The sequence below is a fragment of the Hemiscyllium ocellatum genome, chromosome 8 (genome assembly GCF_020745735.1).
Source record: "Hemiscyllium ocellatum isolate sHemOce1 chromosome 8, sHemOce1.pat.X.cur, whole genome shotgun sequence".
Classification (NCBI taxonomy): domain Eukaryota; kingdom Metazoa; phylum Chordata; class Chondrichthyes; order Orectolobiformes; family Hemiscylliidae; genus Hemiscyllium; species Hemiscyllium ocellatum.
In genome coordinates, this window is record NC_083408.1 from 71,696,047 (window position 1) to 71,716,880 (window position 20,834).

Here is a 20,834-nt window from a genome sequence, read left to right on the forward strand (position 1 = left end):
CACCATCCTGCCTTAGAAGTATATCACTATTCTTTCAAGGTCACAGGGCCAAAATCCTTGAACTCCCTCCCTAACGGTATATTTGGTCAGCGTCCAACATATGGACTGTAGCAGTTCAAGAAGGCAGCACAACACCACCTTCTCAAGTGCAACTAGGAACAGCAATAAAATCATGCTATGGGTGAATTTTAAAAAAAATTGCTGAGGAACTTTATTCTCTGCCTGTAAACCCTATGTTTGAGGTATGACCTATTGCAAACTGGATTTCTGTGTGTACCAGATGCAGAGTAGCAGATGGTTAAGAAGAAGGCAGCTACTGTAGCTGCTCTTATTGCTGCTGATGATCCTGGTGTTGCCCATTTTGCTCCAAGGTCCAAGGTAGGCCTGCATGAGCTGCTTCTGCGCTGCTGAGAAGACTGACAGTTGGGAAGACCAAAATCAAAAAGTGCTAAGGTCACAGAAATTATCATTAAAGTAGTGGAAACCATCTGAATTGCAGTGGACGGACATTCTCCTGGTGGCAAATACTTATAACTAGGCAAAGAAACAGTCATCTTATTTCAATACTTAAAGGCCTTCCAGCTTCTCAAAAGTTCACAAATCTCTCACCTTGTTCAACCTGGTGGAAGCCTGAGAAACTGGCATGCAGATCAACAGGCTCTAGTTAAAGGCATAAGTTAGTGGTTTCCAAAACACCAGCATTTTTTTGATGTTCCAACATGAACTATACCTATGAGCCCTGGAAGCTTAAAGTACCCTCAAGTATCAAATACAGGAAACAAAATGACAAGTTACAAGTAAAGAGTTCATGAAGTTATGGTAATATATAGTATGGATGGAGGATCGCCAAATTAACAGAACACAGACAGTTTGGATAAATAGATCATTTTTAACTAGACTGTAACCAGTCAATAGAATAATGAAGTTGTGATTTATATGATGTAACAATGACATCCACAGTAATGCACTTGATTCTCAGAAGACAAAAGCACAGTCTGTACCAGTTGGAGATGAATTACCTTACAATTATGGGTGCCAGTTAGCTTAGTCAGCTGGCTTGCAGTGCACAGCAACACCAATAACATGGGCTCAATTCCTGCCTCAGTTGAGGTTACCATGAAGGGCTCTCATTTTTAGTCTCCCACCTCACCTGAGGTGTTTCAACCCTCAGGTTAAACTGCCACAAGTTGTCTCTCCCTAATGAGAGAATGGAATTGTGGTGATTTTACTTGTTTAACCTCACAATACAGCATGTTAAATAATTTCCAGAATAGGCATCCAATTCATATGAATCAAATTAAATCAGCATCAGACTTGTGAAGAAATTCATAGGTCATGGATAAAAGGAACAGGAACAGAATGGATCAAAATTGCCTGAGTACAGCAAACATAGAGTATTGTTAAAGGGTACTTTTTTACATGGCAGAAGGTTTGTAGTTACATTTCCTAGTGATTGGTATTGGGACCCTTGCTTTTTCTGATATATATAGTGATCCAGATCTCATATAGGAGACAATTTCAAAGTTTGCAGATGACACACAACTTGGAAGTATTGAAAACTGTGATGAGGAAAGGTGGAACTTCTGAGGGACATTGACAAGTGGGTGGATATGTGTCAAATAACCTCAATGGAGAGAAGTTTGAGGTAGTACATTTTAGTACAGAGAATATGGAGAGACAGCATGCTATAGGAAAGATCTTGTTAAACTAGAAAGAGTAGAGAAAAAAATTACAAGGATGTTGCGAGAGCTGGAGTTATAAGGAGAGGTTTGATCGACTGGGACATTTTCCCCAAACGAATTGGAGGCTGAGGGGTAATCTTATGGAAGTTTACAAAATCATGAGGGGCATAGATAAGGTGAATAGCCAAGTTTGTTTTTCAGATGGTTGGGGGGTCCAAAACTAGACGGCATAGGTTTAAAGTAAGAGGGGAAAGATTTAAGAGGAACCTGAGGAGTAACGTTTTCACATCGAGAGTTGTGCATGTATGGAGTGAGCAGCTAGAGGAAATGGTAGAGGTGGGTACAACTACAACATTTAGGATATTTGAACAGATACATGAATAGGAAAGGTTTGGAGGGATATGTGCCAAAGCCAGGGAAATGGGACTAGTTCTACTTAGAATGACCTGTTCCATGCTTTATGACTCTATGACTCAATGACTCTATATCAATAGTGTACAACAGCAAGGAGGTGACATTAAACTTGTATAAGACACTTGTTAGACATCAGCTGGAGTATTAGTTGCAGTTCCTGATGCCACATCATAGGAAAGATGTGAACACATTGGAGATCTGTAGAGGTGGTTACAAGAATGGTTCCAGGGATGAAGAACTTCACTTATGACAATAGATTGAAGAAACTGGTACTGTTCTCCTTCGAGAGAAGAAGGCTGAGGAGATCTGATAGAGGTTTTCAAAACCATGAGCAGGTTGGGTAAAGTTGGTTAGACAGAAACTGTTTTTGCTCAGATATGGTACAGATTAAACGTGATCTACAAAAGAAGCAAGGAAGGAAAAATCTTTTCAGTCAGTGAATAGTCAGGATATGGAATACACTATCTGGAGGTGTGCTGGAGACAGGTTCAATTGAGACATTCAATGGGACATAGGATGATTATTTAGAATAAATAATGCGCAAAGGTACAGCAAAAAGCAGGATATATCATTCGGTCATAACGCTCGTTTAGCGATCCTGGAGTAGGTATAATGGGCCGAATGGCCTCCTTCAACGGTAACACTTGATTCTGTGAATCAGTACGGTTAACTGTAACAGCACGCTGAAACAATATTATAGACGTCTCTATCACAATGTTAATTCCCTGAGTGCAGTGATCGGAAAGCACAAGCTATTTAAGCTGTTCATTTTACAACTCCCAATAGTCCTGAGGAGAATAGACTTTCATAAAAGACAGCCAAGAGCCTCCCCCAAAATTGCTTCCTTTGATAATCTTTTTAGAAGTTCCCTCGTTGTGTACAATTATTTTTTTAAAAAACGACATAACGTCCATGATTGAATCTTACATCAGCTCACCTTAAAACCCCGCTGCCACAGATTTTTGAGCAAATTACAATGGTGAGGGATTGAAGCTGGTAGAGGGTGGGTGGTGGAGAACAATTTGTTTACCCCCATTTCCTTTTCGATGTGACCTGATTCTCATTAGTTCTGACAGCTTCCAGTTATGCCTTCCCAAAGATTTGGTTGGCTAATCTTGACAAAATTCAAACCCAGTGAATACAGATCTTTTCTTTCTTTCAGAAGCAGAAAGCTGGAGAAGCCTTGATAGTTGAGGTGTATCATTAATGCAGCTTGATATATGGACAAACCTATTTTGTATTGTGTACTGATAGTGCACATTGTTCACACACAACATCCATTTCCACAAAGATTTATTTCATTGCCGTCAAGAAAACCGTTTTGCCGACGTAAAATTCTTTATCAAATATCAGACTATATATGGGTTATATGTTTCTGTACTCTTGTAATCGAACGCAAATCCAGGTGAAAAATCTATAATGGCTATTTCCAAATGCAGAAAATGGGGAAAATGGAATCATCAACACTCGTAAATTTCACGCGTTTTAATAACACATATCAGTTATTGATCATCATTTGATGTACATCACATCCAAACAAGGGAGACAACATATCGGTACTCGCTAAAACCTTAGCACCCTCGCAATTTCCAATTATAGGTGAACCGCAGGATGCTTATCTAACAGCACCCCCGCTCCCCCCACCTCCGCTCCCACCTCCAATCCTGCCACAGGGCGGCTGCAGTGCCTCCGTGATTGACAGGTTGAGCTGGCCAGCCAGGATCGAACGTGGCCCGGATGGAGTGACCAATGGAAGCGGCGGAGAGCGGGGGTTTGCTGGGGATGGGGGGGAGTGGGCGGGGCGCTGGATCCGCCTGCTCTGGAGCCGCGGCTGCAGCGGGAGGAGCAGAGAGCATCTTCACTGAGCATCCGGCTGGTGAGCGGCGCGCTCTATCTGCAGGGTAGATCTTTTTTCTCCTTCCTCTGATGCCCCCATGATGGAGGAGATGGAGGAAGAGCTGAAGTGCCCGGTGTGCGGGGCTTTTTACCGGGAGCCCATCATTTTGCCCTGCTCCCACAACCTGTGCATGGCTTGCGCTCGCAACATCCTGGTCCAGACACCTGAAGCCGAGTCTCCTCCAAGCCGCGCTTCAGGCTCCGACTACGACTACCTGGACCTGGACAAGATGAGCCTGTACAGCGAAGCCGACAGCGGCTACGGCTCCTACGCCGGCTTCGCGAGCGCCCCGACCACCCCGTGTCAGCGGTCCCCGAATGGGGTGAGGGTCTTCCCGCCATCGCCGGCGGTGCCCCCCCGCAACTCGTGCATCACTTGCCCGCAGTGCCACCGCAGCCTGATCCTGGACGAGCGGGGGCTCCGCGGCTTCCCCAAGAACCGAGTGCTCGAGGGGATCATCGACCGCTACCAGCAGGGCCGGGCCGTGGCCCTCAAGTGCCAGCTGTGCGAGAAGGCGCCCAAGGAGGCCACGGTCATGTGCGAGCAGTGCGACGTCTTTTACTGCGAGGCTTGCCGGTTGAGGTGCCATCCCCCCCGCGGCCCGCTCGTCAAGCATCGCCTTCTCCCTCCCGCCCAAGGCAGAATCTGCCGGAGGCTGAGCCCGCGCAAAATCTCCACCTGCACCGACCACGAGCTGGAGAATCACAGCATGTACTGTGTCAACTGCAAGACCCCAGTCTGTTACCAATGCCTGGAGGAAGGTAAACACTCCAGTCATGAGGTGAAGGCACTCGGAGCCATGTGGAAACTTCATAAGGTGAGCGCTCAAATGGCAGTCACAGCCTCCCGATTCGGGTTATTGATATGCAAAAGCTCCATCAGTTTGGTGACTCCGAATTGATGATGGCGCCTGTATTCCCTCCCAGTCACATCTTACATACCACGCGCAGTCAGAAATCATCAGCGATGTGCAGCAATTTGTTTGCAGAATTGATACATGATTCACTTGTGATACACATTTAGGACTGTGCGCTGCAGTGAAGGTTTTATTGCCTTGGCGTTTCTCTCAAAGTTGACGACGGGCACGTAAATCCTGCATTTTCGTTAGGTTTGCCAGTTTTACGGAACCCAGTCAAGTATCTGCCGGCTAACTAGAAAGAGTTTTGCTTATTGTTTCGCTAAAATGAATGTAGTTTTCATTTTGAACCCCTTGCAAGTAGCGCAAGTTGTACAGATGGAGAAAGTGAGGACTGCAGATGCTGGAGATCAGAGCTGAAAATGTGTTGCTGGAAAAGCGCAGCAGGTCATGCAGCATCCAAGGAACAGGAGAATCGATGTTTCGGGCATAATGAAGGGCTTATGCCCGAAACGTCGAATCTCCTGCTCCTTGGATGCTGCCTGACCTGCTGCGCTTTTCCAGCAACACATTTTCAGCTCAAGTTGTACAGATGTCGATCTCCTTGGCTTTTGTAAAAAAACACATGCATTAGCCAGTTCGAGTTCAAATGTTTTGCCATTTGCACTCCTAATTAACGCATCTAGGTATAACGTTTATCTATTTGCGTCTTCTAGCGACAGTTACTCTTCGGAGGGTCGGCGTGAACTTGTTGGCCTGTTTCCACAGTGTAGGGATTCTAATTCTATACCCTGTCCCTGTAACCCTGCATTTCCCATGACTAGTCCACCTTGCCTGCACATCCGTAGACACTGGGCAATTTAGCACGGCCAATCTACCCAACCTGCACATCTTTGGAATCTGAGAAAACCCATACAGCAAAATATGAAGAAAAATAAAAAAGATGAAAAGGAAAGAGTAAGATACCGTTGACCTAGAGTGGGTGGGCTCAGGAGCTCAAACGTCATTTACATTGGAAGAAATATATTAACTACCTACAATTCCACTATAAAATTACAGCCTTTACTTTTTGTCAGAATTGAAGTGCTTGGAAAAAACTGTTAGTAGTGTTCACTTTATTTAATGGTGAATTGATCTTTTCATTACAATTTAAAACAAAAGGCAGTTCTGTTCACTACTTTTTTCCATTTGTGGTAGCCTTATTTTTTTTTGTTATTGAAATCACTTAGTGTCTCTATATGTAACTTAGCAGATGGTGTAATTTCTGTTAGTTGCTGTTACCAACATATGTTAGAGCACAGCAAAGCAAGTGCAGTCTTGCTTTCCCAACCCCCTCTACACCTCCTGACCTATATTGTTCACAGACATCAGCTGTAAGCTAATGAGAAGAATTTAATTTTCTTTCATTCTTACGGGCTCTGAAGAGATTGGTTTCATTCCATCGGCCTCCTGCTGCTATTCATCTCACATAGCATTGGGTAGAAGACAATGTCTCCATGCCATTAATAAGCACAAAGTGCAAGGGTTTTGTTAAATATTTTCACTTCAAAATATTTCTTACTACTTCAATGTTTACCATTGCTTTTTATTCTAATTTAAATGTTAATACACTTAAAATATAATCGATAAAGGCATAATTAATTAAATACAAATTTTAGTCTTTGTGGTTAGTTTGTAATTATTTTAGTGATGCTTTGATTTTTGTGTTGTTTCATGGTTTGTGAGCATTTCATACTTGTCATACTTTCTCATCTCTAATTGTTGTTGAGAAGATGGTGGTGAACCACTGCAATCCATCTAGGATATAGGTATTCCCACGGTGCTGTTCAGAAAGAGGTTCCAGAATTTAGATCCAGGGACACCGAAGGAATGGGAATATAGTTCTAAATTAGAATGATGTTTACCATGGGAATTTTCATGTGTTGGCATTTCCATCCCTTGTCCTTCTAAGTGGTAAAGTTGTGGGTTTGGAACATTGTGTCATTTGGTTAATACAACTACGTCAGACTGTTACTTGACTACTATGTACAACAACTCACTCACTTTTGGCTCAAGTCCCTCGGTCTTAGTAAGGAGGGCATTGCAGGGTTGACAGGGCACAGTTTGCCTTTGCATTTCTAAATGCTGGAAGATCTGTCCAATTTTATTCATTTTTTTTGCAGTTGTAGCAATAGCTTTTATATTTTCCAATCAACATGTTCAGAAATGTTATTATATACTTTGGAGCAGGTAGAACTTGAACCTGGTCCTCCTGACTCAGAGGTAAGGACATTACAACAGCACTGTAAGATCCCTGTCATAGAATAATACAACTAAGTGGTTTGTTAGGCTCACGTGTTAGCTTGACCACAAGGGCAGCTCATTTCCGTCCTCATTGCGGATGTGATGGCCTAGTGATATTATCGCTAGACTATTAACCCAGTGACCTAGGTTCTATCCTGGGGACCTGAGTTCAAATTCTACCATGGCAGAGGGTGAAATTTGAATTCAATACAAATCTGGAATTAAGAGTTTAATAATGACCATGAATCCATTGTCGAATGTTGAATAAACTCATCTGATTTGCTAATGTCTTTTATGGGAGGAAACTGCCACCCTTACCTGTTTTGACCTATATGTGACTCCAGACCCACACAATGTGGTTGACTCTTAAACTGCCCTGGCCAGTGACACCCTCATCCTCTAAATGAATTTTTAAAATGTGATGTGATTCAGTGGCTTCATTGTCATTCTTAACCAAGTGGTTGGTTAGCTCATTTAGCTGGATGAGTAACAACAACAGCTTTCCCTCACCAGTTGCGGTTACCAAAAAGGATTCACTTTCCCAGTGTCTCCCCTTGCCTGAGGCATAGTGAGCCCTGGGTTAAATCACCACTGGTCATCTGTTGCTTATGAGGGAGTAGACTGTTAAGGGGTTGCTTAGCTTAGTTGGCTAAATGGCTGGGTTGTGATATAGAGTTGCCAGCAGCATGGGTTCACTTTCTATTCTGCTGAGGTTACTGTGACAGATTCTCCTCCTTCTTCTTCATTCTCCTGAGACGTGGTGATCCTCAGGTTAAACTCACTATCTATCAATTCTCTTTAATAAGTGAGCAACTCAATGGGCCAGTAGGTCAATGGGTCATTATTACTAGGAATAGCTTTTCATTTCAGATTTGAGAATTCATTCTATTTAAATTCCATTGGTGGGATTTGAACTAAGACACTATGGAATTATGGGGCCTCTGGATTACTGATTGAAACCAACTTTGTGTGAACCCAATAGACAGAAGGAACAATATTTATTGCTGTCATTGTGTAAATACCATCTTTTAAATGTGCATGTTTGTATTTCATTTCTGCTTTGAGCATTTTATTTGACTTCATGCCTGATCTGTCAAGTTATATTCTGAAAGGATAAGTATTATACTGCTGTGCAAGATCGTAACTCATGAAGTATTTCAGTTTTAAAATCACTGAATATTTTCAATAATATCTTTTGAGAGTTTCAGCCGTCATTATCTAGAACAATAATTGTTTGGTAATTACAGTGACTGAATAGCCTGGGCAAATGCATTCACTTTTAATGCACTTGTTTTCCTGCTGGTTTGCAAACCATAGAAATTAGTCTAGAATTAATTATAGACGACAAGCACCAAATTCTAGCATTGGCATTGTAACAGAATTTCTTGCCCATGATTGTAAATTGCCACATCAACTAACCACTGGTGTGTTTGGATTATATGAATAGGGTCTGTAATGTAACGGTTATGTTGGGTGCAAGTGTTGGTTGCTACTGCTAGAGAGACTAGCTGTTGTCTCTGTTCCATAGTTAAGCTTTTAAATGCAGAGTTAACATTTTACAGATTTTATTACAAAGTATGATGCTGTCAGTCATAAACAGTGATGCAAAGGTCAGCGAGAATGCAGTTGCTGAGTGATTTGCAGGGTAATCGGTCCTCTGGATTACCCCTTGCTTCCAATCAGTCTCTCTTTACAAGTCAGCTGACAGGTCATTCAATTATCCCATTTTCATGACCATTATTCTTGATTTGTACACTGTCTTGCTTCGGCAGTCAGGGGCATTCGGCCTCAGATCTTCGGGTCACCATCCTCCAAGGCAGACTTCGGGAAATGCAACAACACAGAGGCTGGTAGCCAAGTTCAGTACCCATTAGGATGGCCTCAATAGGGACCTTGTATTCATGTCACACTACAGGTGACCCCACTACACTACATACTCTCGCACAGATACATGCACACTCTTTTATACTCACGCACTCATGCAGACCCTCTCTCATACACATGCTCTCTCTCATACTTGCACACATACACCCCCCACACTCTCACAGACTTATACTCCAACACACTCAAACGCAAATACAATTTACCAAGCATGTATGCACACAAATGCACACTCTGTCATGCACGCACACACAAGTCTATGGGGTGAATATGCATTTGCAGAATTATATTTGCAGATACATTCTATTTTGCTCAAAAAGCGCACAGTATGCAGGTAGTCAATCCATGTAATATTTTATAAATTCCACTTTGGAAATAGAACCAGTCTGACTCAAGATTGGGATACAGACAGACTCTAACCTCATATCTTTAACACATTGTCTGATTGAGATGTCACTTTTTTTTATAAAACTTTAAGTTACCTCAAGAATGTGATTTAAAAGAAGTTCTGGGACTTACATATGAATGAACTGAAACCCGCAACCCATTCTAAAAGCTGAAAGACTTCACAGCAATCTACGTTTATTCAATATATCATTTCAGTTGCATGACATTTCAGTTTGCTATAAATTCTGTGTCTCATGGTGCTGCTGCACAACCATCTGATGAAGGAGTAGTGCTTCCAAATAAATCTGTTGGACTAAAACCTGGTGGTGTGTGATTTTTAACTTTGTACGTCCCAGACCAACAACGGCTCCTCCATATCATTGCATCAGCTCAGCATTTCAGAACATGTGTCCCCTAATTGAAGCTGTCATCTATGTACAGCAAATGGTGAATACACTCTAAACAGCTATGGTCTTTGAAAATATTTTATTCTAATGAACTTGTGCAGAGGTGTTATTGCACACCTGTGGAGCAGATGGGACTTGAAGCCAGGACTCCTGGTACAGGTATGGACACTACAACTGTGCCAAAAGAGGGGCCCATTCTTTGAAAACATGTTATCATCCAATTCAATCTTGTATAATACCATCTGCTGTAGGCTTAAGGTTTGAGCTGATTTGAAGACATTCTATGGTTTTATCATGTTTCAGCACATCTTGAGATTAAGTTGAAGGGTAGTGCAATTCCATTATAAACAGCTGAATCTTTGGGGCTGCAGTTTTGTTCTTTGTAAACATGTCTCTTCCACATATGAACCACTTAAGGTGTGGGTTCATCTTTCTTCAGTAAGCTGTTCTACTTTGTGTGTTTTTTTAAAAAAAGTATACAGTTCTAAACTGACCTGAAGTTTACCATCATGCATTGGTCTCTGATGCTTTAAAAAAAATCAGACTCTTGAGCTTGTCGTTTTTAGTTTAACTTCTGGGGAATGCAGTGGATCATGTCACTGGGCCAACAATTCAAAGAGCTCAGTTAAAGCTTTGAGTTCAGGGGTTTAAATGCTACCATGAATGAATTTGAATTAAATTAAGTAATTTGGAATTAATGTTAGGTCTTTATAATGGTGATTGTGAAAACCATTGCCAATTGTTGTAAAAACCCATCTGGTTCAACCTTGATCCCCTTTAGGGAAGGAAATTTGCCATTCTTGCTAGATCTGATTGACATGTAATGTCAGACCTAGCAAGCCAATAAACAAAATCAAAATTGATGGAGAATCGATAACCGCTAAAAGGAATGCAATCAGATGTCGTGTGACCATCCAAAATTGACCCGGGCACTGGAAGATCTTAAATTCCATCACCTTGTGGCTCAATAGCACCATTGCTGGCCAAATCCTAAAGTGCATAGCTGCTGGACTGGGTCGGTGGAATGTGGTGAGGGAGAAAAATCGCACTTTACCACATCACCTGGCCACTAGTCGTAGATGCATCATTTATAGAGTCATACAGAATGGAAACACACCCCCTGCACATTCTCCTCTAAGTCACGCATCATCCTAATTTGGCACCAAATAACTGAACCTGGCAGCTCTTATATCAAGTTCTTGGATCTCACTTCCCTAATAGCATTGCGGGTGTCTATGCATTCAGTGGAATGGAGCAGTGCAAGAAGACTGATGATCACTTTCTTAAAGGCACTTTGTGATAGGCAAGTAATGCTGGAGTAGCCAGTGATGCCCACATCCCACAAATGAATTTTAAGTAAAGGGAGTTTGTAAAATATTATCAGGTATAGTAAATTATAAACTGTTGGGGTAACCATTGAACCAAGGAGTAACTGGAAAGATCTGGTGAAATTTTGAGTAAACTCAGTAGGAAATTTAGAGTGTTCTTGGAATGTAACAATAATAGGTTTGGGATTACTGTTCGTAGAATCTGGAATACTTGTGGGGACTGCTTTCCGGACCTATGAAATTTGCAAGTAGTTCTGGGATCAGGGAGCCAAGAATACAGGGATTTGTATTCCCTGCTGAGATGATCTAGAATTGGGGATCAGGGAAGTTGACCAGAATGAATTGCTAAAATTCAGTTTTAGAAGAGAAGCAGAGGCATAGTATTATTGGAAAGAACTAAGCTTGGAAACATGGAACCCTTACAGCCACTTAACTCCTTTTGCACAGTCAAACCCCCAACCTACTTTTCCTCACATAGTTAACAATTTCCATTCTGCATTCCCAAACCTGTTTGTTTCATGACCATTACTCTACCTTGTTATCCTCGTTGCTGGTAACTTTTTTTAAACATCATTGATTTTCTTACTGGAATGACTGTGAAAGTGTTGACATTGGTGGTCATTACACTGTGAAATTGACAGCGCCTAGTGGCATCTGCACATGAAGAACGAAATGCAAAAATCCATAAGTTGGCTGTTCACCACAAGGTCATTTTGAACTTCACAAATGGAAATCAATTGGAAATCCATGCAGGCATTTGAGTTTTGACTTTTTCTTTGTTAGCCTTATACAAATTAAGTATTACTGCTGAAAAATGTATTTGCCTTTTAAGTACTAATTTTGTTATTGTGGAATATCAAATTTCTTTACTCCATAATAATGTCATAGATTTTTAAATATCTGCTTGCAATAATTCTACTGTCACATTTAATTTTGTGTGTTTGTCCTGACATTTATTTTAACTTTTCTATTAAGGCACACATGAATAAATTATTTGTTAATTCCTGATTTGCTGTCTGAGAAATCATCATTGTGATTGCCTTCTTTTCTTGAATGCAACATTGTTGCCTGATGCCGGAGGTCTTCACAAACTGACATATACATTAAATTAATGCCAAAAAATCTAGGTCACAAAACTTGCTGTCTTTTGTGGGCAGCTTTCTTCAGCACAGAGACCTGTCAGTTTGCTGATTAACACAAAATTTGCTTTTAAGTGTTGATTTAATTTTCGTGTTTAAAATAGAAGTGCAATCATAGTCAACTGATGTCAATTTTACAAGAGATTGATGTACTTAGTTACTCTATTGTGGAAAAAGCAAAAAGAGGTCATCTTGAGGTGATGTCGTGTTCCCTCTCTATTTGACTTCATGTATTATTTTCAAACAATTGTTTAAATCACTTAAGAAAATAAATGTGAAAACCAAGAATTTTAATAATAATGTATTTATAATTTTTATAAAAAGTCTGATTTAATTTGCCTTGATTGACTAAATAGTGCAAACTATTAAATCAGAACCACTGACAGCTCCCCTGCTGTGTAGAGTTTATTGATCCACAATGTGCCTGGAGCTGAGGAATGAGCCAAGAGTCCTGTAAAACGAGGTGGATGTCATTCCAATACCTAATGCCTTTATTCCTTCACCCAAATACGTTCTGAGTGGGAAAGGGTGTGGGTCACCTTCCAGCTCCATCTCCACTTCAAACCGATAAGTGGTCAATTAATGTCTATTGCCACTTGCCATCTGACTGCAGTATACCTTGACAAGGTTTGGTAGTGGAACTTATTCTTTGTTCCACAGTTAGCTGTTTGGACCGAACTTCTTATCTGCCATGCCTTGCTTCCAGTGTATAGACTGAACTTCTGTGGTGAGTCCGACTTTATTGAGGCTGGTTCATTTTATGGGGCTGGGCCTCCAGGAGCAGATTGTGGCGGTGTGAGTGGAGCAGACCTCATGGGGAAGCTGAGCTGTTGTGTGCATTGTGTACACCTTGCCGATAGGAGGAGTACCTGCCCTTGGGAGCAAATCCTGCTGTCGGAGGCAGGTTCTAGTTTGGAAAGTGGATTCTGGGTCAGATGGCTGACTCTGCGAGTGGCCCATATATCGGGGCAGCTCCTGTTTTGTGAGTGGACTCTGCCCCTCGCAGTTTGCAATTACTCTTTTGTGTATATCATGTTTGCACTGTACCTTGTCGTGTAGGTTGTGATTGAATCGTGTTTCCATATGTGCATTGAGTTTTGTGTAGCTCTGGGGACAGTTAATTTGGCTGGGGCTGCTGGCATGTGGGTTCCTTTTATCTGCTGTTTTTCAGTTCACTGTTTTTATTTAGAGGATTGCGATGTGGTTTATTTTATTGGTTCTGTGTACTGCTTTTCCTGTTGGTTATAGAGGGAGTTGAGGCGTTTGTTTTCAAGATCCCGTTTCTTTGTATTTCTTTTATTGACTGTTCACTGATTGATAGTGTGTCATGTGTATTGACAATTTTATATAATATTGAGTATATATTAAATAAAATTCCTTGACAAATTGGGACAAATAACAATTGGCCTGCACACAGGTATAACTGTGCTCACTGCTCGTCAAGTGGCGATGCCCTCAATGTGCAGTAATCCCTGCATGATTGAGGTCATGGGCATGGGCTGGTTGTTGACAACCACCTCCTCCTCTTTCTTCTGATTTCCCCTACTTGACCTCCCAACAACATCTACCTTTTTGTCCCTATGTCACTCCTCCATATTCTGCAACTGAGGTTTGCTTTACCAGCAGCAACCACGCTGCCTCAGTGGTTCTGCTAAGTGCTGGAGCTGCTGGCCTCTAATTGGTCAGAATCTCCAGGCATTGTCAATCCAAGAATCTGCATTTGGGAGGAAGGCGATTTGATGGGCTAAAGATCCAGCAGGCCTTCCTTCTGAGTGTGAGCATGTGTGTCTTGGTGCTTTGCAAACAGCTTGTGAGACACCCATCTAACAAAGAGCAAGATTATTATCATCAGTGACATAATTGTAGGTGTAAGATGAGAGGGGAAAGATTTAAAGGTCAACTGTTTCATGCAGGGGGTGGTGCGTGTATGGAACAAGCTGCCAGAGGAGGTAGGTACAATTATAATGTCAGTATACGGTATCTGGTTGACATGGACACGTTGGAGAGAAGAGTCTGTTTCTATGTTGTATAACTCTGACTCCGTAAGTCAGGTGATGTCTTGTCAGAAGCTTAAGTGTTGCTGGCTTTGTGCAGTTGACCAGAGACTTTCGATTTGGAGATGCCGGTGTTGGACTGGGGTGTACAAAGTTAAAAAATCGCACAACACCAGGTTATAGTCCAGCAGGTTTAATTGGAAGCTCCGCTCCGAAAGCTAGTGTGCTTCCAATTAAACCTGTTGGACTATAACCTGGTGTTGTGTGATTTTTAACTTAGAGACTTTCGAGGTTACATTAACTCTATCTTAGTTTCGTACTTTTTAAGCCAGTTTAACACAGTGACTTTTGCTGCCAAGAAATATTTATTACTGCCACAATTGAAAGTTGCCACTCAGGTGGATAGAGCTTGTAAGAAGGCCTATGGTGTATTAGCGTTCATTAGCAGAGGGATTGAATTCAAGAGTCGTGAAGTGATGTTGCAGCTGTACAGGATTTGGTTAGGCCACATTTGGAGTACTGTGTGCAGTTCTGGTCGCCTCACTTTAGGAAAGATGTGGAAACTTTGGAGAGGGTGCAGAGAAGATTTACCAGGTATGTTGCCTGGAATGGAGAATAGGTCGTACAAGGATAGGTTGAGAGTTCTCTGCCTTTTCTCGTTGGAACGGCGAAGGATGAGAGGTGACTTGATAGAGGTTTATAAGATGATCAGAGGAATAGATAGAGTAGACAGTCAGAAACTTGTTCCCCGGGTACAACAGAGTGTTACAAGGGGACATAAATTTAAGGTGAAGGGTGGAAGGTATAGGGGAGATGTCAGGGGTGGATTCTTTACCCAGAGAGTGGTGGGGGCATGGAATGCGCTGCCCGTGGGAGTGGTAGAGTCAGAATCATTGGCGACCTTTAAGCGGCAATTGGATAGGTACATGGATGGGTGCTTAATCTAGGATAGATGTTCGGCACAACATCGTGGGCCGAAGGGCCTGTTCTGTGCTGTATTGTTCTATGTTCTATAAATGCTTTACCCTTTGTTTGTAAGTAAACAAAATTTCTCAAAAGTTAAAGGGCAGATTTCAGTGAAACATGGTACACTGATAGGGTATGACCCAAGGAAGAACGGATTAGTTCTGATGAAGATGTCTGTTCAGATCCTGGATTTGTTTTTTAAAAAAAAATAAGATTGAGTTGTTTTGTTTGGAGTGTGGTTGACTTGTTTTTGAATATGGTAGATTACCCAGCTGCTGTTGTGCAATTTATCACAACTGTCGAACTTTGAACAGCATTTTTAGAGCAGGTTGTTGGATGCAAATTTTCCTGATGCCTCATCAGTGAAATGGTAACTGTTTGTAACAAAAGATCTTTTTTCAACTTTGTAGTTACAGAACATAACCAGGCAAGGAAAAGGAAGAGCTGCATAATTGTAATAATATTAAGGTTAAGAGTGTGTGGAGGTATTTGGATTCATGCTTGAGAGATAGGTAGTGCAGACTAGGTCATCCTTCATAACCCTTGAGAAGTAGCCCTGTTACAGCATTGCTATCCTTTCAATATTCCAGCAGTGCTGTTAAGTTGGAAGTTGCAAGATTTTGGTCCAGCAACAGTGAGGGGACTACATTGCTGTTGCAAGTCATGATGTGTGGCTTGGAGGGGAACACGCAGGTGGTAGTGGTCCCATCCATCTTCATCCCTTATGCTTTTGGGTAGTTATAAGTTTGTTAGGTGCTGCTAAAGGAACCAAAGTAAGTTGTTACAGTACATCTTGGGAGACAATATACACTGCAGCCTAATGGATCAGTGGTGAAGCCAACTGAATATTGCAATGATTGGGCATTGGGACAATAATCAAGTGGGATGCTTTGACTTGGATGGTGTTGAACTTTTTGAATGTTTAGGAGCTTGTGGCCATCCAGGCAAGCAGAGAGTCAGACTTCTGATCTGTGCCTCATAAATGGCAATGGAAAGACATGAGATGAGTTACTCACTATAGAATTCTTAGTTTTGATCTGTTTTTATTGCCACAGTATATGGCTGATTCAGTTCAATATATAGTCAATCGTAACTCTCGCAATGGTAATTCCAATCAATGTCAGGGGTAATATCTGGATTCCCTTTTGGAGATGGTTGTTGCCTGGCATTTGTGTGATGCAAATGTTACTTGCCACCCTAACTTTAGCCTTGACGTTGTCCAGATCTTGCTGCATATAGCTTCAGTATGTGAGGAATGACAAATGGAAGGATGTCATCTTCATTTGTTATGAATTATTTAAAAATTCCAATACAAATTAGTAAATGGTTTTGATATAGTTTCTAATTAAAATATAGCTAAAATGTGAACTGCCAACAGATGTTTGGTGATATTAGTGATGTTCTGTATCTTTCAACATTTTTAAAATTTCATATTGTGGAAACATCTTGGAGCATCCACTAATTTTCAAAAAATGCACATCAAGATGTAACATCTGTTGAACTCCCACTGGTGCTTATGATACAGAGAGATCATTCAAGTGAAATATTGTCACTGAGGAACACTTTGCACTTTATTGATGGTAGTAAGATTTATACTTGAGGGGCAGCATTACCCCTGGCATTTATTTGGTATCTGCACTAGTTGAGGCTGCAACTGATGGATAATGTTTTGTTTTAAAACTATCTGTCATGGGATATAAACATCACTGGTTGGGCCAGCCTTTATTGCCCATGTCCCAAGTTGCCCTTGAGAAGGTGGTGTGTACCTTGAGAAGGTAATGACATCGATCCGAAGGTGTGGCTTTTGCATTTATTTGCAATGGATTTCGGCTCATTGAATTAATATGAAAATTCAAATGTGTAATCATTGACCTAAACATTATATTAAATGCAAAACTACAACCACATTTTTAATAATTTAAATCATATTTTATTAAAAGTAATTATACATTCCTAAAGTTCATGAATAAATCATACTGCTTTTAATTTGCTTTTCATGGTTGAAATTGCCAGCAGTTACCATTCCTAAAGGAGGAATAGGCAGTGATTGAATGGCAATTTGGCACATACCCCTTTGCATACAAGCTTTTTCTTTCCAAAGTTGGATTATCTCTTCATACCCACAAGGTCAAAGGATAATAATCGTAGTTACTAACAAACACTATTGATCTACCCTAATGGAAATTGTTAACCTAAGACCTAATGAGTTTAGCAACCACTATTGAGAGAGCATTATTTTGGGCTTTGACATTTACATTTGACAAGAATATGAAGGTGGAAACTAAATTTGAGGCTAAAGTTAATGTATTCTTGTTTTGTTTTTACTCGTAGAGCATTGCCTGAAGTTTTTCACAACCTCCCTATAGTTTAATGAAAAAGTGGGCACCCTTACCACACTAACGCATTAGGTTATTTGAAAAGAGTATATTTTCACTTAACCACTAATAAGTATTTTAATTCAAAAGTGAAAATCTTTAAAAATTTTGAAGCTTCAGTTTAATGATACTTTGCTATCTTTGTTTCTTTGGGTCTTTACCCAAGCATGTTAATGTAAACCTTGTACATTGCCAGTATTTGAACAAAGTCGTTTTATTCAGCACATAACAGACTACTTTCTGACTAGGTACTAATTTTTCATTGTCTTAGAGTCACAGAAATTTTATGGGACAGAAGTAGGTCAGTTGGTCATCATATCTACACCAGCTGTGAAATGAACCATCCAGTCTCATTCGCATTTTCCAGCATTTGGTTCATAGCTCTGCAGGTCACAGCACCTGAGGTATGTATCCAGATATCTTCTTAAAGAAGTTGGCAGTTTTCCCTGTATTACCATGTAGGAAATGAGTTCCAGACCCCAATCACCCACTGGATAAAATAGATATTTTCTCAACTCCAACCAATCACTTTAAATGTATGCCCCAAGTCACTAACCCTCTCTGTGATAAATAGGCTTCTCATATATTCTATCCAAAGTGTATATCTTGCCAGTTTTTTGCATTTCAATCAACTCTCCTCAGCCTCTCTTCCAAGAAGAACAAACTCAACCTATTTTAATCTTTCCTCCTATCTGCCAGGATCCTTTCCATCCTGGCATGTCCTCCTGAATCTCCTCCATACCTTGTCTAATACAATTATGTCTTTTTTGTAATGAAATGATCCGACTGCACAAAGTCTTAAGCTTTGGCTTAAGTAATGATTTATACAGTTGCAACATAATTACCCTGCTCTAATATTCTATGCCTGGGTGAAAAAGGAAATGATTTCATACACATTCCTAATCACCTTATCAACCTAATCACCTTGTCCTCCTACTTTTAGGGGGATGTGTACATTTACTCAATGGTTATTCACTTCCTCTATACCACTAAGTATTGTCCCATTAATTGTGTATTCTTTGTCTTGACAATTGGACAGTAAAACATTGGAGTATATGCATAGGAATGCAATATTTGTTTTTTTTTAAATTTCTAAGAAAGGAAATGCATATTGAAGAAGGAAAGCCACTTGAAGGAATTAGTTATTTGAGTCTTTTGGATTTGAGATATTAGTCATTTCCTAACCCTCGTTTAAAATGGAGCCTCTGGGAATTCCATTAACCACTTGAATCAAATGAAAACAGTACAAGCACATATTTAGAAAGTAAATATGATCCTCAGCAGAAGTAGAAAATTAAATTTAACATATCATAGAATGGTTTCAGCACCAAAGGAGGAAAATCAGCCCATTTTGTTGTAGCTAGCTTATCGCAAGGCTAAATTGCTTGGTTGTATTATGATTCAGATTAGCCATTCAGATTAAAACTTGGTTTCAGACATTCAGTAAAATATTCAAAATAAACTACAAGGTTCAACAAAAAGCTTCCTTCAATATCCAAGAGCCCAGAAATTCTTACTGGGTTTGGAAGCCTGATGGGTCTAAATATGATAGATAGCTTGATTGGTTCTGCTATTGAATTTCCTGGACATGGGTTTCTTGTTACAAAACAGTGGAAACCAATCAAGGAAATATCACAGCCAGGAGCAATCTGGATCAATCTGGAAACCTTATTCATTTTCAGCTGACCAGCAGTCACTTTGACAGTTAATGTGAAATGGAGTGCACATTCCCAATGCAAAAATGCACACTGTAATCAATCTGCACAGTGCAGTTGCATTGTGACATCACACCAGCATAACATTACACTGTATATATTGTTTTCAGCTCCAAGATCTGAGGAACAGACACTGAGATGATGAGCTATCCCCACAAAATACAGCAGAATAGTCAGCAGGCTGGCAACAAAAGCAAAATAAAAGAACAGGGTTTCAAGATATTTATGCAGATTGGGTGGAACATGTGAGCTGAGGCAATTGTTATTTATTAATTGCATAAATATGACAGATTAGGGAAAGAGAGCTTTGTTTAAAATTTTGTGGTTTCAAATTTCAAATCAAACAGCTGTGATGCATCGCTAAATATTTTCAGCATTTAATTTGAAGCAAGAATTAACTAAATTAATTTTCAATTAACGTCAACTGCAACACTGCCTTTCTGCTCGTGTGTTCATTCTCTGCCTATCAGTGATGCTACCATAAATATAGCCATTGTGAAAAGGTATGTAAGGTGAGTGATGGGGTTATGGTACTAGGGAAGCGGATGAGTGATTTATTTGAGGAGTCTATGATGTCAAAGGTTGGGGAAAGGTTGTTGCTTTTGGTGTAAGTCAGGGGATCAGTTTATCAGGTGCCCAGGGTTAGAGTAATCCTCAAACTTTTCTTGAATAACTATTAAGCTTAAGAGATTTGGTATCCTCTAAAATCAATGGCTCTACTTCAGTAGGTTCCAGACATAGTGTAATTGCTCCAAGGGAATTTCAAGTTCAGAGCAATTTCCGTAGAGTCAGATGCATCAGTATTTCCACATGGTACCAATGTACAAGTCAAATCTACCCTGCACACACAGCTGTCTAGCCATTGGCATTTCTGTGTCGAATGCAAGGGATCTGTGACTTAGGCCATTTAACTAACAGATTTGAAATTAACTTCATGTATATGGTAACCCTGTGATTAATCAAGGGTATTTTAGTGTGCAATCAATTTCAGCAATCAGTTTGAAAACAATTTGAAGTAAGAATTTTGATGTAATTTACGTTGCAGAGTATTTTGTTTGCCATTTTCAGCTGGGCAAAACAAAAACTACAGTCATGCAGCATGAATTCCTAGATGACATTCATGAAGGTAGCCATTGAATGGATAAAGCTATACCCTAGCATTCAAATAAAACAATTTAATTAATAAACTATTCTCTGGATATGCAGATTGCATTTCTTTTGTTCGTTTTTTTTTCTAAACACATCATCATTGTTATATTAGTTACTAATCTTGCACATTTTACCTGGTTATTTATTTCATTGCTGTTTGTGCATCATGGCGATATGGGAAATGACTGCGGGGTTTATCTGCAGTTGCAAAGCTGCAGTACTTTGGTATATCTTGGAAGCTATATCAATACAATTTCTTTACTCAACTAAATTTGCATTGAACAATTTGTAGCTAAATTTGACTTCCAGTCTGAAATTTGTACATGTTTTATTAAAATAATTTTATGCAGTTATACACCTC

The 20,834-nt window shown here is 40.3% G+C and overlaps 1 protein-coding gene across 1 annotated transcript in view; it reads left to right on the forward strand.

Annotated features, from left to right (window-relative positions):
- The first annotated feature begins 4,033 nt into the window (after positions 1-4,033).
- Positions 4,034-20,834, forward strand: part of trim9 (tripartite motif containing 9) — an 84,632-nt gene continuing 67,831 nt past the window's right edge. Inside the window, exon 1 of the mRNA XM_060828967.1 lies at positions 4,034-4,810. Within this exon, the coding sequence (XP_060684950.1) occupies positions 4,034-4,810 (777 nt within the window). The remainder of the gene's footprint in view (positions 4,811-20,834) is intronic.